Consider the following 16151-nt stretch of genomic DNA (forward strand, 5'->3'; position numbering starts at 1 on the left):
TGGTAGCAGCGGTGCTGGGCTCAACCGTGGAGCCAGCAGCTTGCCGAGGGACAGAGGTTGAAGATGTCTGCTTTTTAATAATCCACCATAGCCTTTGGTGTTACCAACCAGAAAATAAAGGAAGAATGGAACGTATATGCTGTTTTAATTAAAGAATGTGGTCAACAGGTTCAAAACGTGCTGCAAAATGTGCGGCGAAGTGAACTGTGAGCAGCACGGTGCCTGTCTAGTGGAGGTGACACTGAGGGATACGCCGCAAATTCAAACGGGCCGATTGGAAAGCAACTCAGTTTTGAAAATCAAATGTTATTCTTCTCCAGAGTTTTCATTGGACAGACAGAGCATTTCGCAGGGGGGGCACGGCTTGTCTTAGGGGGGGCAGAGCCCACCCCAGCCCCCCCATGGTCATGCCTCTGATTCAGTCATAATACAAAAAATGTTGTCCATGGAGTATTTTGCTCTTTGCATTCGCTTTGGTCTCTCGCCACATGTTGATGCTATTTTAGAGGCTGTTTGCTCTTCGCTACTCGTACATGTGCAGGGCAGGAAATCCGAGGTCAAATCAATGAAGATAACTTTCCTTCTAGCAAAAAGAGTCGAACTAAAATGTAATGGCAAGTTTTGTTGCAGCTTACAGCTGATTACTGTCCTGTACCCCTGAATTTCGACAAAAGTCGACATCCGCCCTAAAGAGTTAAGGGAGAAGCGGAGGTTAAAGGGATTGAGGCAGCCTGGCAAGCAAGCCAACGAGAGAGGAAGAGAGTGTGAGCCGGTGCATTCTGAAAGAAAGCCCCAGAGAGGCGCATGTGATGGCCAGCGCTCATTTAGGGGGTGTAAGGGGTCACTCCAGGTAGCAGGAGCATCCATCATGCTCAGGTGTGTGTCTCGGAGGAGCCATGAGTTGGCAGTAGTGGGAGAACCAGCACGCTTTCGCCGGGTGGAGCCATTACGCAGCAGTGGGCACAGAGCAGAAAAGGACTCAGAGATTCCCCAATTCCACTGCGGAGAAAAAGTTGTCTGCGCCTGCTGGTGGGACTTCTCCTCAAAACGTGGAAGTTGAGGAGATGTCAGTTGTAACGGGTCGCCATGGCTCTGACTTTTAAGGATTGTTTCTTGTCTGTGTTTTTAAATTTGTTTCTATGGATTGTCACACACGTGCACATGGGAGGCAGCTAAAGGTCTTGAATGAAAGTAATTCCGTGCCAGACCAGGGGGGACGATGTGCACTGACCCTTTTTCTCACTTCTCTGCAGACCAGTTACGGGAAATTCCGCCTGACCCTGATAACGTCACTTCCGGTTCCGTCCCCACGGATGACCTCACCAGGGAGGTGCGGTCAGGGGAGGCAGGTGAGGCAGAGCCTCACCAATCATCATTGAAAGTAAAAAAACTTATAATGATAACATAAAATCAATTTGTTCACTGGTATGTGATATATATATTTTTTTCTGTATGATTCCAATAACATTGATCATTTTTATAGTCAAAATCCTTTTCAAATACTGGGGAGAAACGCAAGGTGCGGCAGTGAGGAGCCTCACCTCACCTCAGACTGCGCTCTCCCTCACACACGGGGTTGATGCCTGCAATTGGCACATGCCTGTTGCTGTCTCTCTGTATGTCGCCAACATAATGTTTGCAGACACATTTATTTTACACCCTGACTTTCAACAGTCTGGCTAATATCTTTAATGAATGTGTGTGACATATTTAGTTTTGCTGATCGGACATAAGGGCAGCACGGTGGCACAGTGATAGCAGTCCTGCTTTGCAGGTAGGAGACCCAGGTTTGCTTCCTGGGTCCTCCCTGCATGGAGTTTGCATTTTCTCCCCATGTCTGCGTGGGTTTCCTCCCACAGTCCTAAGACATGCAGGTTAGGTGTATTGGCGATCCTAAATTGTGTGCTTGGTGTGTGGGTGTGCCCTGCGCTGGGCTGGCACCCTGCCCGGGGTTTGTTTCTTGCACTATGTATTGGCTGGGATTGGCTCCAGCAGACCCCCATGACCCTGTAGTTAGGATATAGCGGGCTGGATAATGGATGGATGGAGGGATGATTGGACATAAAACCGCAGTGAAAAAGCACAAGGTGAGGCAGACAGTACTGGGCTGCCCTGAAGGGGGCGCATGTGAGCCCAACAGGTGGTCGTTGCTGCTGTTCTTCTATGCTAATAAGTTATCGATATCAGAAAGTCAAGTGCACTGCAGCGGTCCGTTTATTTTTATTTTCTGTTCCGACTGACTGCCAAAACAGAAGATGAAGATTTTGAAAACGAAAGGAAAATAAGGTGGACTTTTACAAAAAAAGTGACAGAGATTTCCATAGAGAAGGATAGGTGCATGGACTTCATTTACAAATAAAGGTAAGACCATAAACGGTTTTCAGTTTTATAAAAAATGGGATCAGACTAAGAATAAAACAATCCAATATTTAAAAACTGAATTTTGACCTAAAATAAAATATCCTTTTGTTGAACAGTCTGTATTAAAATTGATTAAAGCATCAGAATTAAAAGCTTTTGAAAACAACTAAATATTTCAATTAAGGTCAAAACTGAAATCCGTTTTTTTTGGTACACCACTCTATACTTTCATTTGTACTGAATGAGTTTGAATTGTGGAATTGCAACGGCAAACTCAAAACACATAGAGGGTGAAGAGTAAATGCGCTCTCTCCGCTGTTTGTCGCCGTTATAAATGTCACATTCTTTCTTAGCCAAATATGTGCCTTACCTATGTGTGTGTGTAAAGAATGCTGATGAGATGTGAAACATAACTAGTAGTCAATGTGTAGGCTGCCAATTGAATAGTGAATAAGCTACTCTTTCGGGTTCATATATTTGTAAATCTGACTCTGAAGGACTCAGTGCCTCACCAGCCATGAGCCTCACCGCACGTCATTGAACCTCACTTCCAGTTCCTGCTCCGATTATGTCGTTTCCTGTGGTCTGCTTTTAAACCGCCATCTTTTCCATACCAAATCAGTTCTGTTTCAGACTCGACCCTGTACACTTCAATGTGCTCAAAAATCCATTTGCAGCCAAGAACAATATACGGGTGGCTGCCCCAAACCTTTTTTTTTGTGTGACTCCTTGTCTTGTCTTTGACAGGATCTTCTATTTATTGGCTCTAACCTCCACTCTGAACACTTCACTGTATTGGATTGTTTATTTATTATGAATTTTGCACTGCACTTTGGACACTTGTTTGGTTGATTTGCTTCCATTTTAAAATACAGTGGGGCAAAAAAGTATTTAGTCAGCCACCAATTGTGCAAGTTCTGCCACTTAAAAAGATGAGAGAGGCCTGTAATTTTCATCATAGGTATACCTCAACAATGAGAGACAAAATGAGAAAAAAAAGTCCAGAAAATCACATTGTCTGATTTTTGAAGAATTTATTTGCAAAGTATGGTGGAAAAAAAGTATTTGGTCAATAACAAAAGTTCATCTCAACACTTTGTTATATACCCTTTTTTGGCAATGGCAGAGGTCAAACGTTTTCTGTAAGTCTTCACAAGGTTTTCACACACTGTTGCTGGTATTTTGGCCCATTCCTCCATGCAGATCTCCTCTAGAGCAGTGATGTTTTGGGGCTGTCACTGGGCAACATGGATTTTCAACTCCTTCCAAAGATTTTCTATAAGCTTGAGATCTGGAGACTGGCTAGGCCACTGCAGGACCTTGAAATGCTTCTTACGAAGCCACTCCTTCGTTACCCGGGCGGTGTGTTTGGGATCATTGTCATGCTGAAAGACCCAGCCATGTTTCATCTTCAATGCCCTTGCTGATGGAAGGAGGTTTTCACTCAAAATCTACGATACATGGCCCCATTCATTCTTTCCTTTACACGGATCAGTCGTCCTGGTCCCTTTGCATAAAAACAGCCCCAAAGCATGATGTTTCCACCCCCATTTTTTATAGTAGGTATGGTGTCCTTTGGATGCAACTCAGTATTCTTTCTCCTCCAAACACGACGAGTTTTTACCAAAAAGTTCTATTTTGGTTTCATCTGACCATATGACATTCTCCCAATCCTCTTCTGGATCATCCAAATGCCCTCTAGCAAACTTCAGACGGGCCTGCACATGTACTGGCTTAAGCAGGGGGACACGTCTGGCACTGCAGGATTTGAGTCCCTGGCGGCGTAGTGTGTTACTGATGGTAGCCTTTGTTACTTTGGTCCCAGCTCTCTGCAGGTCATTCACTAGGTCCCCCCGTGTGGTTCTGGGATTTTTGCTCACTGTTCTTGTGATCATTTTGACCCCACGGGGTGAGATCTTGCGTGGAGCCCCAGATCGAGGGAGATTATCAGTGGTCTTATATGTCTTCCATTTTCTAATAATTGCTCCCACAGTTGATTTCTTCACACCAAGCTGCGTACCTATTGCAGATTCAGTCTTCCCAGCCTGGTGCAGGTCTACAATTTTGTTTCTGGTGTCCTTTGACAGCTCTTTGGTCTTGGCCATAGTGGAGTTTGGAGTGTGACTGTTTGAGGTTGTGGACAGGTGTCTTTTATATTGATAACGAGTTCAAACAGGTGCCATTAATACAGGTAACGAGTGGAGGACAGAGGAGCCTCTTACAGAAGAAGTTACAGGTCTGTGAGAGCCAGAAATCTTGCTTGTTTGTAGGTGACCAAATACTTATTTTCCACCATAATTTGCAAATAAATTCTTTAGAAATTTGTGATTTTCTGGATTTTTTTTTCTCATTTTGTCTCTCATTGTTGAGGTATACCTATGATGAAAATTACAGGCCTCTCTCATCTTTTTAAGTGGGAGAACTTGCACAATTGGTGGCTGACTAAATACTTTTTGCCCCACTGTAAAAGCACTGAGCACCTTTGCGCCTAACCCTTGCAATGTGTTGTGTGTGTGTGCATGTGTGTCCTTGACAGTGGTGACCTTCGGTTCACCATGCAGTTCCAGACCTCTAGTGTTGGCGCATTAACAGGTTGGATTTACTTGTTGTAGGCCTGAAGCCATCGTCCTGTCCTTAACCCTGCCTAACCCTTAAAGGAAACCTTTAGGTTGACACTCCAAACAACTTAATTGTAAAAGATATTATATTATTAAAGCAAAAAATACTGTAACAAAAGGTTTAAATGCAGATAATACCAATAGTAATTCTATTACTTTAACGTGTTGCCTGCTTACACTGTTCATGTAGAGGATTCCAATCAAGTTTTTAGGCTAATTAACAGCCCTAGTGGCCATGCCGCTTATGCATAAAGATGGAGTTACAAGTGGATACTGAGAGCGTGTTCCCTGCATATCAAGAGAACTCCCTAGGTCCCTTTTTCTAAATGTTCTCTTCTTTGCTGTTATTTCTGTTGTTTTGAAAGCCTGCATACTCGAGATATAGTTAACGTGCAACACATTGTTAAAGCAACCAGCAGACTTCTTGAGATCCAGAGAAATACCCGAGTGCAGGGCCGGATTTATATGAAAAGAGGCCCTAGGCTATTTCACTTATGAGGCCCTTTCACCTTCCATTTTTAAGTTTGTAAATTACATGAGAGATAATAAAATACGTAATACGCGTTGACCTTAACCAATAAATTTTTATGTTTGTTTATTAGTCATATGCGTAGAATTTCTCCTTATTTTCGGTTTAGTGTTTTAGTGTTCACTGTTTTTAGAATAGTGTAATTTTAATTTTGCTAACAATTTGAATGTAGGCCCCTCTTGATCTTGAGGCCCTAGGCTGAAGCCTAGTTAGCCTATAGGAAAATCCGGCCCTGCCCGAGTGCAAACATTGACTTAAGAAAACATAAAGATCACATTCATAGCGTAAGGCTTTCTTGTTCAGCCTCTGCACTATAAACTCTGCTTTAAAAGTTCAGAAAGCAGTAGAATCCAGCAGCACTTCGTCATTAAACAGGCTGTGGTTGTTGCTGCTCAGACAAGAACTGTAATGAGTTCAAAAGATCAGAACTGGATCACTTCCATGTAACTGTACTCGTCCAGAGGGGGCTGGGTGGTCTCATGGCCTGGAACCCCTACAGATTTTATTTTTTCTCTCCAGCCGTTTTTTTGTTTTTTTTTTCTGTCCTCCCTGGCCATCGGACCTTACTCTTATTCAATGTTCATTAGTGTTGTCTTATTCTAATTCTTACTTTGTCTTTTATTTCTCTTTTCTTCATTATGTAAAGCACTTTGAGCTACATTATTTGTATGAAAATGTGCTATATAAATAAATGTTGTTGTTGTTGTTGTTGTCCTCATCTCCTTGGCTCATCCAGTTACGTTATCGATGGCATTGGGTTCAAGAGTCTCCCAAAACAGGAGTGGAAGGGTAGAGCCGACCCAGAGCATCACCATGCTATGCTGCAGTTTTTCTCAGGGAGTTTATTTTTTTCCACAAGGTTTCAGAAAGTTGAAGCGTAACTGAACAAGATGTCTACCATCGTGTTATTTTCTTATCCAAATGCTCTTTTGCTTATGCATTGTGTGCTAATTATTATACACCAGTAACAGCGCACTGCACATTATACACTTGACTTGAGCGTTCATAGCTTTCATCCTCTTTCTCTGCATGTTTATCATTCGTTTGCTCAGAGGTTGATGCGCTTGCTGCTTCCTGAGCAACTCTTCTTTTCTCCACCCTAGCAGCCCGCTTCTTCTCTTCTTCCGTCGGCATCTTTTCGTCTTAAAACTGATTAAGTCAGTTTTTGTGTTGCAATTACTTAGTATGTTTTTGCTTAATTTTTCACTTAAGCTGGTGCTGAAGTCTTCAATCTGCCTTAAGAATGATTTAAGATATGAAGATGTAGAGGAAGTGATGGCAAAGGTGGTAGGGAATGAGAACAGCCCCCGTACACATACGACGCAAGGCCGCCCTGCTGCCGAGAGTTGATTTCACAATAAAATAAAATAAAAATAAAAAGAGGAATATCCTTGGAGGTCAATCATCACCCTGAAAGTGGATAGTAGACGTCACGTAGTATATGTGTACCAAATTTCAGGACAATAGTTCAAACGGTTTGTGAGCTACAGGTGATTTAAAATCCTACAGCCACAGTAGCGTATTATATAAGAAGACAAGTTTCTTGAATAATTATTCGCAAATTGAATTCTCTTAGAATTTAGATCAAATTTGGTAAGATAGACTCGAACCACTTTATGATGATTTCCACTGTAGAAATATTTTTGGCTTATGATCAGTTTTCAATGGTTTAACTTTCTGTCACAAGAGATTACCGTGTGGAATATTTCTCTTTCAGTTTCTGCCTTCTGAGCAAGAACGTGTCTGAGTGGATTTATATGCCTTTGGTTCCTAAATAATGAGAAATATGAAGCTAGAAGAACCCTGAATACAAAAAACAAAAGACACCTTTGTGATTGGAGAGGCGCTCTTCTACACTCCAACGCTAATTAAGAGCCAGCCCTGCCTGCTAGTGGAGTGGTGGACAGCAGATCAGCTCCTGGCACCATGTTAACGGTGTTGATATGCCTTTGGTGTATTATGGACGGTGCGGAGGGCACTTTTATTAGAGTCAACAGAGGCCTGAAGGTGACAAAAGGCCAATCTGCTTTTCTGATGATGGACGATCTGCAATTTGATATCCCCAAAGAGAAAGATGCCTGCAAAGTGGAAGTCATCACCAATGAGCCCATCACTCAGCGTGTGGGGAAGCTCACACCATTGGTAAGTCGGCCCTTCTTTTCTTGTAGTTTTATGACACCAGGTTTGATGAAGTGAGTGTTAATAGAAGTGGGGATCCTAAACTGTTATTTGCTTAAGCAAAGTCTGTGTGGAATTTTCCTAGTAATCTGGGTACTCCGAGTTTCTTCCTGACTCATGGGTTCGCGTCCCAGAACCTCCATGTGTGTCTGTCTCTCACCACTTCACCAACTAACAGCTAATGTATGGTGAGCATACTGGCATAAAAATGGCTGCCATTGCATCATCCAGGTGGATGCTACACAGTAGTGGTGGTTGAATTGGCTCCCTACTCATTAAGAAAAGAACTTTAAGTAGTCAGAAAAGTGCTATATGAGGGGGTACCCAAAAATAGTCACCTTCAAAAGTAGTCTCCACTTATGAATATAAAAGTATCACAAATGCATTTGTATTTCAGCATTTTGCTTCACCACATCGAACCATTCATCAAACATTGAAGCAGGCACATCGATCCTGTAGGATCCACAAAGCGGTTTTCTATCACATGTAGATAGTAAACAGAGACTCTGATGTCACGTTCCAACTTGAACACACTTCGCCCCCTGAATTTTTCCCTGGTACTGCAACTCGCTCACGCGTTATATTAATTTTCTGTCAAATGAACACTGGAAACATGTGGCAGCCATGATGCATGCACGTGAAGTATAAACCAGCCGTTAGAGTGGATGTGTGGCTGGGAGATGGAGCTGACATCCTGAATGAATTCCTCAGCAGAAACAGTGTGACAGTACGGGTCCGCTCCAGACTCCCTCTTCCCATTTGGGAGCGTCTTGAACCCGACACCGTCAATAGTCATGACCGGGATGAGCTATGCAATTGAGGATACCAAGTAAAGCAAGGGGAAGATGCAAAAGTGTTCAATGCTTTCATGAAACAATAGAAATCAAAACAAGTGTTCCAAACGTGCAGTGCTCCCAAAAAGTAAATAAATGAATAATCAATAAAGTCAGATGAAGTGTGAAGGTAAAAATCTAAATAAATAAATCCATAAAAAGCAGAGGTCAAAAACAGTCACTGGCTCCGTCATCTTCTTTTCAGTGACTGATGATCCCAGCTCACCTCCTTCTTCATCTGCCTGGCTCATCCATAACTCGCGCAGCTGGCGGAGACACAGCAGCCAAGATCTTCATCTCCTGACCACTGTCTTGGCTACCAAACCATCCAAGATGAGATCTCCTCCCGTCATCCTTCAAGCACCCGCAGGTCATCAGCCCAACAGAGTGTAATTGCAGACCGCAGTACCTATGAGGTCAGTCATGTAATGCCCCAACATCACAAAACGCCCTCAATATCACTCATGAAACACCCATCACATTAGACTATGGTTAACATTAGGGCCCCATTACACTATGGTTAAGATTAGGGTTATCTGACTCAAAGGGCGTCTCATGACTGACGTTATAGACATTTCCTGACCTATATCATAGGTATTGAAGGCTGCAGTTAGACCCTTCTCCATCAGCCACACTCACCACACTCCATACCTTTGACCAGAGGGGTGAACCAACCCCTAGAGCACCACGATCCAACGCTCCTTTGCAGGTTCTCTGTTTGTGTTGCCTTGCCTCTCTAGGTGGCTAGATTGTCCTGCCCGAGACTGCTCTTCATAGTCTTTTTAACCTTCTAACTTTTTTCCTGTCTTGTTTTTTCCCTTCCACTTGTGCAGAGCCGCGCCAGGGCGAGGCAACCATGACACTTGTCAGGGGGGCCCGAGCAGTGGGAGGCTAAAGCTGTGGCAAATGGAATGGAAATCCCTGCAGTGTTCAAATCAGGTTGGCGTCACAGAAGACCAAATCATCTTATTGAGTCCGATGAATCTGATGCAGAAGCAGATAATCAGGAATCCCAAGATCTAGAAGTAAAATTTAGAAGAGGCACATTTCACATTATGATGGACTCCTTCATTTCTGAATTGTCCGGGCGTTTTGAAAGCCTAAACAACATATGTCGCGTTTTTTTTGTCCAATTCTAAAATTTAGGAGCGTGAGCGTGGAGAAGATCTCAGCCTGTATGCAAATGAAAAAAAATTCCTCTAAATGCAATCAGCATTTATTTTTCCTCCAAACTATTTAAAGTAGACAAGGACCTCATGTTGTCCTTTTATCGCAGTCTGATTCAGTCTGTTATCACTTTCAGTTTTATTGCATGGTTTAGTGCTTCAGTAGATTACTAAGCATGCAGCTAATGTTATTGGGGCTGATGGAGATGATCTGGCAAGTGGGTGTCAGAGGACGATGCTAAAGAAACTGGAAATCATCTCAACTGATGACAGACATCCATTACATGTACAACTTTACTTCAGTAAATCAGGAAGCAGAGTCGCTTTGAAAACACACACAAATCTCTTTCTTCCTATTGCCATACAACTTCTTAATAAGGAATATCAGAGAAAATTATTAAGATTTGGTATGTAACCTGTAACGATTGTTGTGTGCTGTAAATAGGCATTATCAAACTGCCTTACCTTAACCTGTCTTGTCTCAATTTGTTTGGTTTCATTTCTTTCTGTCTTGTTATTAAATTCAACTGAGAAGGCAAATTTCACGTTTTTTTTGTGTAAACATGGCTAAATAAAGCAACTTTGAACCCTCGAACCCCTTGGTTGTCCCGACCCTGAGTTCTGGGCTGCACTCCTGCTCTCAGATCTGCTCCTAGTAGTTTATTTATATGCAGTACATTTGTTACATGTAATACTATTGTAGCTGTTATTATTTATTTATTAATTACTATCTGTTCAGTTTGCATGTTCTCCCCGTGTCTGCGTGGGTTTCCTCCGGGTGCTCCGGTTTCCTCCCACAGTCCAAAGACATGCAGGTTAGGTGGATTGGCGATTCTAAATTGGCCCTAGTGTGTGCTTGGTGTTTGTGTGTGTCCTGCGGTGGGTTGGCACCCTGCCCAGGATTGGTTCCTGCCTTGTGCCCTGTGTTGGCTGGGATTGGCTCCAGCAGACCCCCGTGACCCTGTGTTTGGATTCAACGGGTTGGAAAATGGATGGATGGATGGACTATCTGTTCACTTAGCTATTATTTAATATTTATCTATTTATAGTACAGTATAGTTTTGTGCCCCTGCCACCCAAACCTCAACATAGACAGACACTGACACAAGTTCACAAGATCAGCACACATCTTTCTTATTTTTCCACATGGGAAACGCTTTCCTTCATTTCCCACCTTCACAGCACAGCTCCCAGCACAAGCACAGTACACAAAGCACACTTCACTTCTTGTTCTTCTTCTTTTCTGTCTCTCTCATTTGTATTCTCCTCTCGCCACCTCCGCTCCTCCTGGCAAGTTTCGTCCTACACCTTCCTGACTCTGGCTTCAGGAGTAGTGCTGGCTGGCTCCTTTTATAGGGCACCCAGAAGTGCCCCAGGTGTCTGACGATCTTCTTCTGGCATCACTTCCGGGTGTGCTGGAAGTGCTGTACCAAAGAGCTCAACAGTTGCAGCAGCACTTCCCCTGGTGGTACCCACAGAACCCAGCACCAAATTCCAACTCCCATGGAACCCAGTGGGAGTCCGAGGCACCACCGCAACCCAGGAGGCGCTGCCACCTAGTGTTCCGGGGGAGGCACCACAATGAATAAGCTCTGTCCCCTGGTCCTTCCAGTAAAGAGGTATCTCGGTTGTGTAAAGGCCACCGCCGTCCACCACAAGTTCTTCACCCATCTTGCACTTGTCCTGTGTCAGAGCCGCCACCAGGGGGAGGGAACTATGACACCTGTCAGGGGCCCGAGAAGCAGGAGGCTCTCTTGTGTGAGGCTAAAGCTGTGGTAAATGAAATGGAAATCCCAGGAGTGTTCAAATTAGGTTGACATCACAGAAGACCAAGACGTTTTATGGAGTCCGACGGATCTGATGCAGAAGCAGATGATCCAGAAGTAAAATTCAGAAGACGCCCGTTTCACATTATGATTGATTCCTTCATTTCAGAATTGTCTAGGTATTTTGAAAGCCTAAACAACATATATCATGTTTGTTGTCCAATTTTAAACTTGAGGAGCATGAGCACAGAGGAGATCTCAGCCTCTTGTGCAAATTTAGATGCAAAATATTCAAAGAATCTGTCACATCATTTGAAAGATGAGGTGATTCACGTCAAGAATGCATATGACACAATACTTGGAGACTGTGGGTCAGGTAGCTCTTGATCTCTTGAATGCGATATACTCTCTTGGATTGGAAGGAATCTTTGGAGAACGTTGTGTGACTTTATGCATCTTTTGTTGTCTTCCTGTATCTATATGTGAAGGGGAAAGATCATTCAGTAAGTTAGTTATTTTAAAGAACTACTTGTGTTCTACTATGAGACAGAAACGACTGAACAATCTATAGAACACCAGCTTGCTTAAAATATCGATTTCGATGAAATCATATCTGATTTTGCAAATGTTAAGGTCCCAAGGTGGGTACTGTGATTGTTGATATCACATAATGAGATACACATACAGAAATAACAGCATTGCAAAATGATGCATTGACTCTCTTAATAATTTTAATTCAGAGCTACCAGACCCTCCAAGCATCATGTGACATGATATTATATAAATTTAATGATGGTTGCACAAAATTTCCATGTGATTGACATTAAGCTTGAGTGTAGCATGGGCACATCAATCGATCAGCTTGGGGATGCAAAATTAACGTAGTATGGAGCCAGGGGAGCCAGCTATTGTCAGAGACCCAAGATTTTCTGGTGGCAGGGCTGACTTGCGCTTCTCCTTTTATATAGGGATGTGGCACAGGTGTGGCAATTAGCATCAATTATGGACACGTGCGATTCCTCAACCTGTGCACTTAAGTGTGGAAATGCCCACACTGCATCGCGCCCGGGAACCACTCTCCCCACGCTATGAAGCCCCCTCCTTAAAGCCGTGAGTGCAGCGATTATTTATTTATAAAGGCAATCAGCCGCGGTCCTCACTTTACCATGCACAGGGTCCTCAGTGTTGCTGGGATTGCCGCTGAGTCTGTGTGATCCTTTGAATGGGATGGGGTTACCAGAAAAGGATGCCCCATGTCACCACTGCTTTTTGCAATCGCCATTGAGCCACTGGCAGTTCACTGTCAAAATGCTATGGAGATAAAGGGGATTATCAGAGAAAGACTAGAACAGAAAGTTTCTCTATAGGCAGATGATATGGTACTGTATATATCAGACCCACAAAATACTGTGCCTGCAGTCCTAACAGCACTAATAGAATTTCAAAAGATTTCTGGTCTCAGAATCAGTTTTAATAAAAGTGTGCTCTTCCCAGTGAATTCTCAAGCCTACAATATTAGATTGGTCACCTTCCCTTTTATCATCGCAGATCAGTTTAAATACCTAGGGGTAAAAACATCACAAGTAAACATAAAGCACTTTATCAACAAAATTTTGCCGTCTATATGGAAAAAATTAAGCAAGACTTGCATAGATGGTCAACCCTTCATCTCACTTTAGCTGAAAGAATTAACATTGTTTAGATGAATATCCTTCCTAAGATTCTCTTTTTATTTCAAAACATTCCAATATACATCAATAGATCATTTTTTAAGAAATTAGACTCAACCATAACCTCATTTATTTGGAATTCAAAACATCTACATATCCAAAGGGCGACCCTATAAAGACCTAAGGCAGAAGGTGGCATGGCTCTACCTAACTTTCAATTTTGTTACTGGGCGGCAAATATACAAGCTATTAAAACCTGGACATGGACAGAAATAGACGAACATAAACAGGCTTGGTCAGCAATAGAAATAAAGTCCTACAGTACTTCTTTATATTCCTTGCTTTGTACCCCAATAAGTACAAGTTATTGCCAATATACTAACGACCCAATTGTGCTTCATTCAATCAGAATATGGAACCAATGTAGGAAGTATTTTAAGATAGAGAAGCTTTTATCTGTGGCACCTCAGCACAAGAACCACCTTTTCCCACCCTCTCAAACATACACAGTTTTTAATGCCTGGAAAACATCTGGGAATAAATCACTTAGAGATCTGTACATAGACAACATTTTTGCATCCTACGAACAATTACACTCCAAATTTAACTTAACAGCAACACATTCCTTTCAGTCAGTCAGTCAGTCATTTTCCAACCCGCTATATCATAACACAGGGTCATGGGGGTTTGCTGGAGCCAATCCCAGCCAGCACGGGGTGCAAGGCAGGATCAAACCTCATGCAGGGTGCCAGCTCACCGCAGGGCACACACACACACCCACACACCAAACACAATTTAGAATCACCAATGCACCTAACCTGCATGTCTTTGGACTGTGGGAGGAAACCGGAGCACCTGGAGGAAACCCACGCAGACACGGGGAGAATATGCAAACTCCACGCAGGAGCGACCCGGAAAGCGAACCCAGGTCTCCTTACTGCGAGGCAGCAGCGCTACCACTGCGCTACCGTGCCACCCACCATTTCTTTCACTACCTTCACATTAGAAACTTTATTAAACAGAACCTGCCCAATTTTCCTCACCGCCCACCTACTTCAATGCCGGAAAAAATATTGCTCAGTCTCGAGGACTCAGACAGCATTTCTGTAATATATAAAACCATTTTACAGTCCCTCCCTTTCAAAGATCCAAGAGGACAGTGGGAAAAGGATCTCTCACTCAATATCTCAGAAAAGGAGTGGAAGGTAGCCATGAGGGAAATTCACTCGAGCTCCATATGCGCAAAGAATACAATTATTAAACTTAAAATTATATATTGAGTGCATCTCTATCACTTAAAATTGTCCACAATGTTTCCTGGGCAAGATCCAACCTGCGAACGCTGCAATAAGCTCCATCCTCATTGAGTCACATTTTCTGGGCCTGCACCAAATTAACATCATTCTGGACCAAAATCTTTCAATACCTTTCAGACAGCCTTGGTGTCACAATCCCTCCTAACCCATTAACAGCTGTGTTTGGTGGGCTCACAGATGGGCTTAAAGTGGCGAAGGATAAACAAACTGGAATTGCCTTTACTACACGTAGACATATTTAGCTCAGCTTGAAAAATCCCAGCCCACCTCTTTTAAGTCAGTGGGTAACTAATGTTTTATACAGGATCGGTGCAGAACTTTGTCAAAACCTGGCAGGATCTAAGCAATAACATTTTAGAATAAGCATTAAAGTTGAGGAAGCGGGTTTTCTCCCCTATTTAACTCCATTTATCTTTATTTGTTTATTATTTTATCTATTCATTTGTCTTTACTAGCATAAAGATAGATAGATAGATAGATAGATAGATAGATAGATAGATAGATAGATAGATAGATAGATAGATAGATAGATAGATAGATAGATAGATAGATAGATAGATAGATAGATAGATAGATAGATAGATACTTTATTAATCCCAATGGGAAATTCACATTCTCCAGCAGCAGCATACTGATACAATAAATAATATTAAATTAAAGAATGATAATAATGCAGGTGAAATACAGACAATAACTTTGTATAATGTTAAATGTTAACGTTTACACCCCCAGGTGGAATTGAAGAGTCGCATAGTTTGGGGGAAGAACAATCTCCTCAATCTGTCAGTGGAGCAGGACGGTGACAGCAGTCTGTCGCTGAAGCTGCTCCTCTGTCTGGAGATGATACTATTTAGTGGATGCAGTGGATTCTCCATAATTGATAGGAGCCTGCTGAGCGCCCTTCGCTCTGCCACAGATGTTAAACTGTCCAGCTCCATGCCAACAATAGAGCCTGCCTTCCTCACCAGTTTGTCCAGACGTGAGGCGTCATTCCTTTTAATGCTGCCTCCCCAGCATACCACCGCATAGAAGAGGGCGCTCGCCACAACTGTCTGATAGAACATCTGCAGCATCTTATTACAGATGTTGAAGGACGCCAGCCTCCTAGCTCTCTTTCTCAGTAGGGGTTAATTTGTTTCAAACCTTTATCTTTTTTCTTTTCTTTTTGTAAAACTCAAGTTATGTGTATGGAGTGTTATTTGATTTTAATAAATTCAATAAAATTAAAAAAAAAATAAAAAAAGAAAATGGCTGAGCTAGGATGGCAATGCTAAAATGTCTTCAGCTCCCTGTGAAGGAATGGACTGATTAAGTGTTAAACGAGTCACTCTGTGTTCCCAATGAGCATGGCAGAGATTCGGTGAATTGTGCAGTGGGGTGGTCTTTAGACTTAAATCCATTAGTTGTGCATTAAATGAACGAGGATGGGGCCTTTTAAACCACAGAAGCCTTTCAAAGGAGACATGGTACATTCAAATGGAATTCAAGTACCTCATTTACGTCCCGCTACTGTCTCATGTGGTAACGTGTTCCCTAATGGCAAACACGTGGCAGCCTCCCTCCTTCCTTGCCTTCTCCACGTTGCTGGCTCCATTTCTGTCAAAGGAGGCTCAGATGGTGACATGGTGACATTATGAGGAGCAGGCGTTTTAGCGGAGCTTGTCGTCTTTTTCCCGCGCCTCCCCCAGAACATGTGGAGGAGAGCGACTTTATT

General features: G+C 42.8%; 1 protein-coding gene across 3 annotated transcripts in view; it reads left to right on the forward strand.

The window, feature by feature from the left end:
* frem1a (Fras1 related extracellular matrix 1a) overlaps window positions 1-16151 on the forward strand; it is a 265369-nt gene that overhangs the window by 62949 nt on the left and 186269 nt on the right. For all 3 annotated transcript variants that reach the window (XM_051929875.1, XM_051929873.1, XM_051929874.1), the window contains exon 2: window positions 7226-7650. In XM_051929875.1, the coding sequence (XP_051785835.1) occupies window positions 7435-7650 (216 nt within the window). In that variant the 5' untranslated portion in view covers window positions 7226-7434. The remainder of the gene's footprint in view (window positions 1-7225; window positions 7651-16151) is intronic.

Source organism: Erpetoichthys calabaricus, chromosome 7 (assembly GCF_900747795.2).
Source record: "Erpetoichthys calabaricus chromosome 7, fErpCal1.3, whole genome shotgun sequence".
Taxonomy (NCBI): domain Eukaryota; kingdom Metazoa; phylum Chordata; class Cladistia; order Polypteriformes; family Polypteridae; genus Erpetoichthys; species Erpetoichthys calabaricus.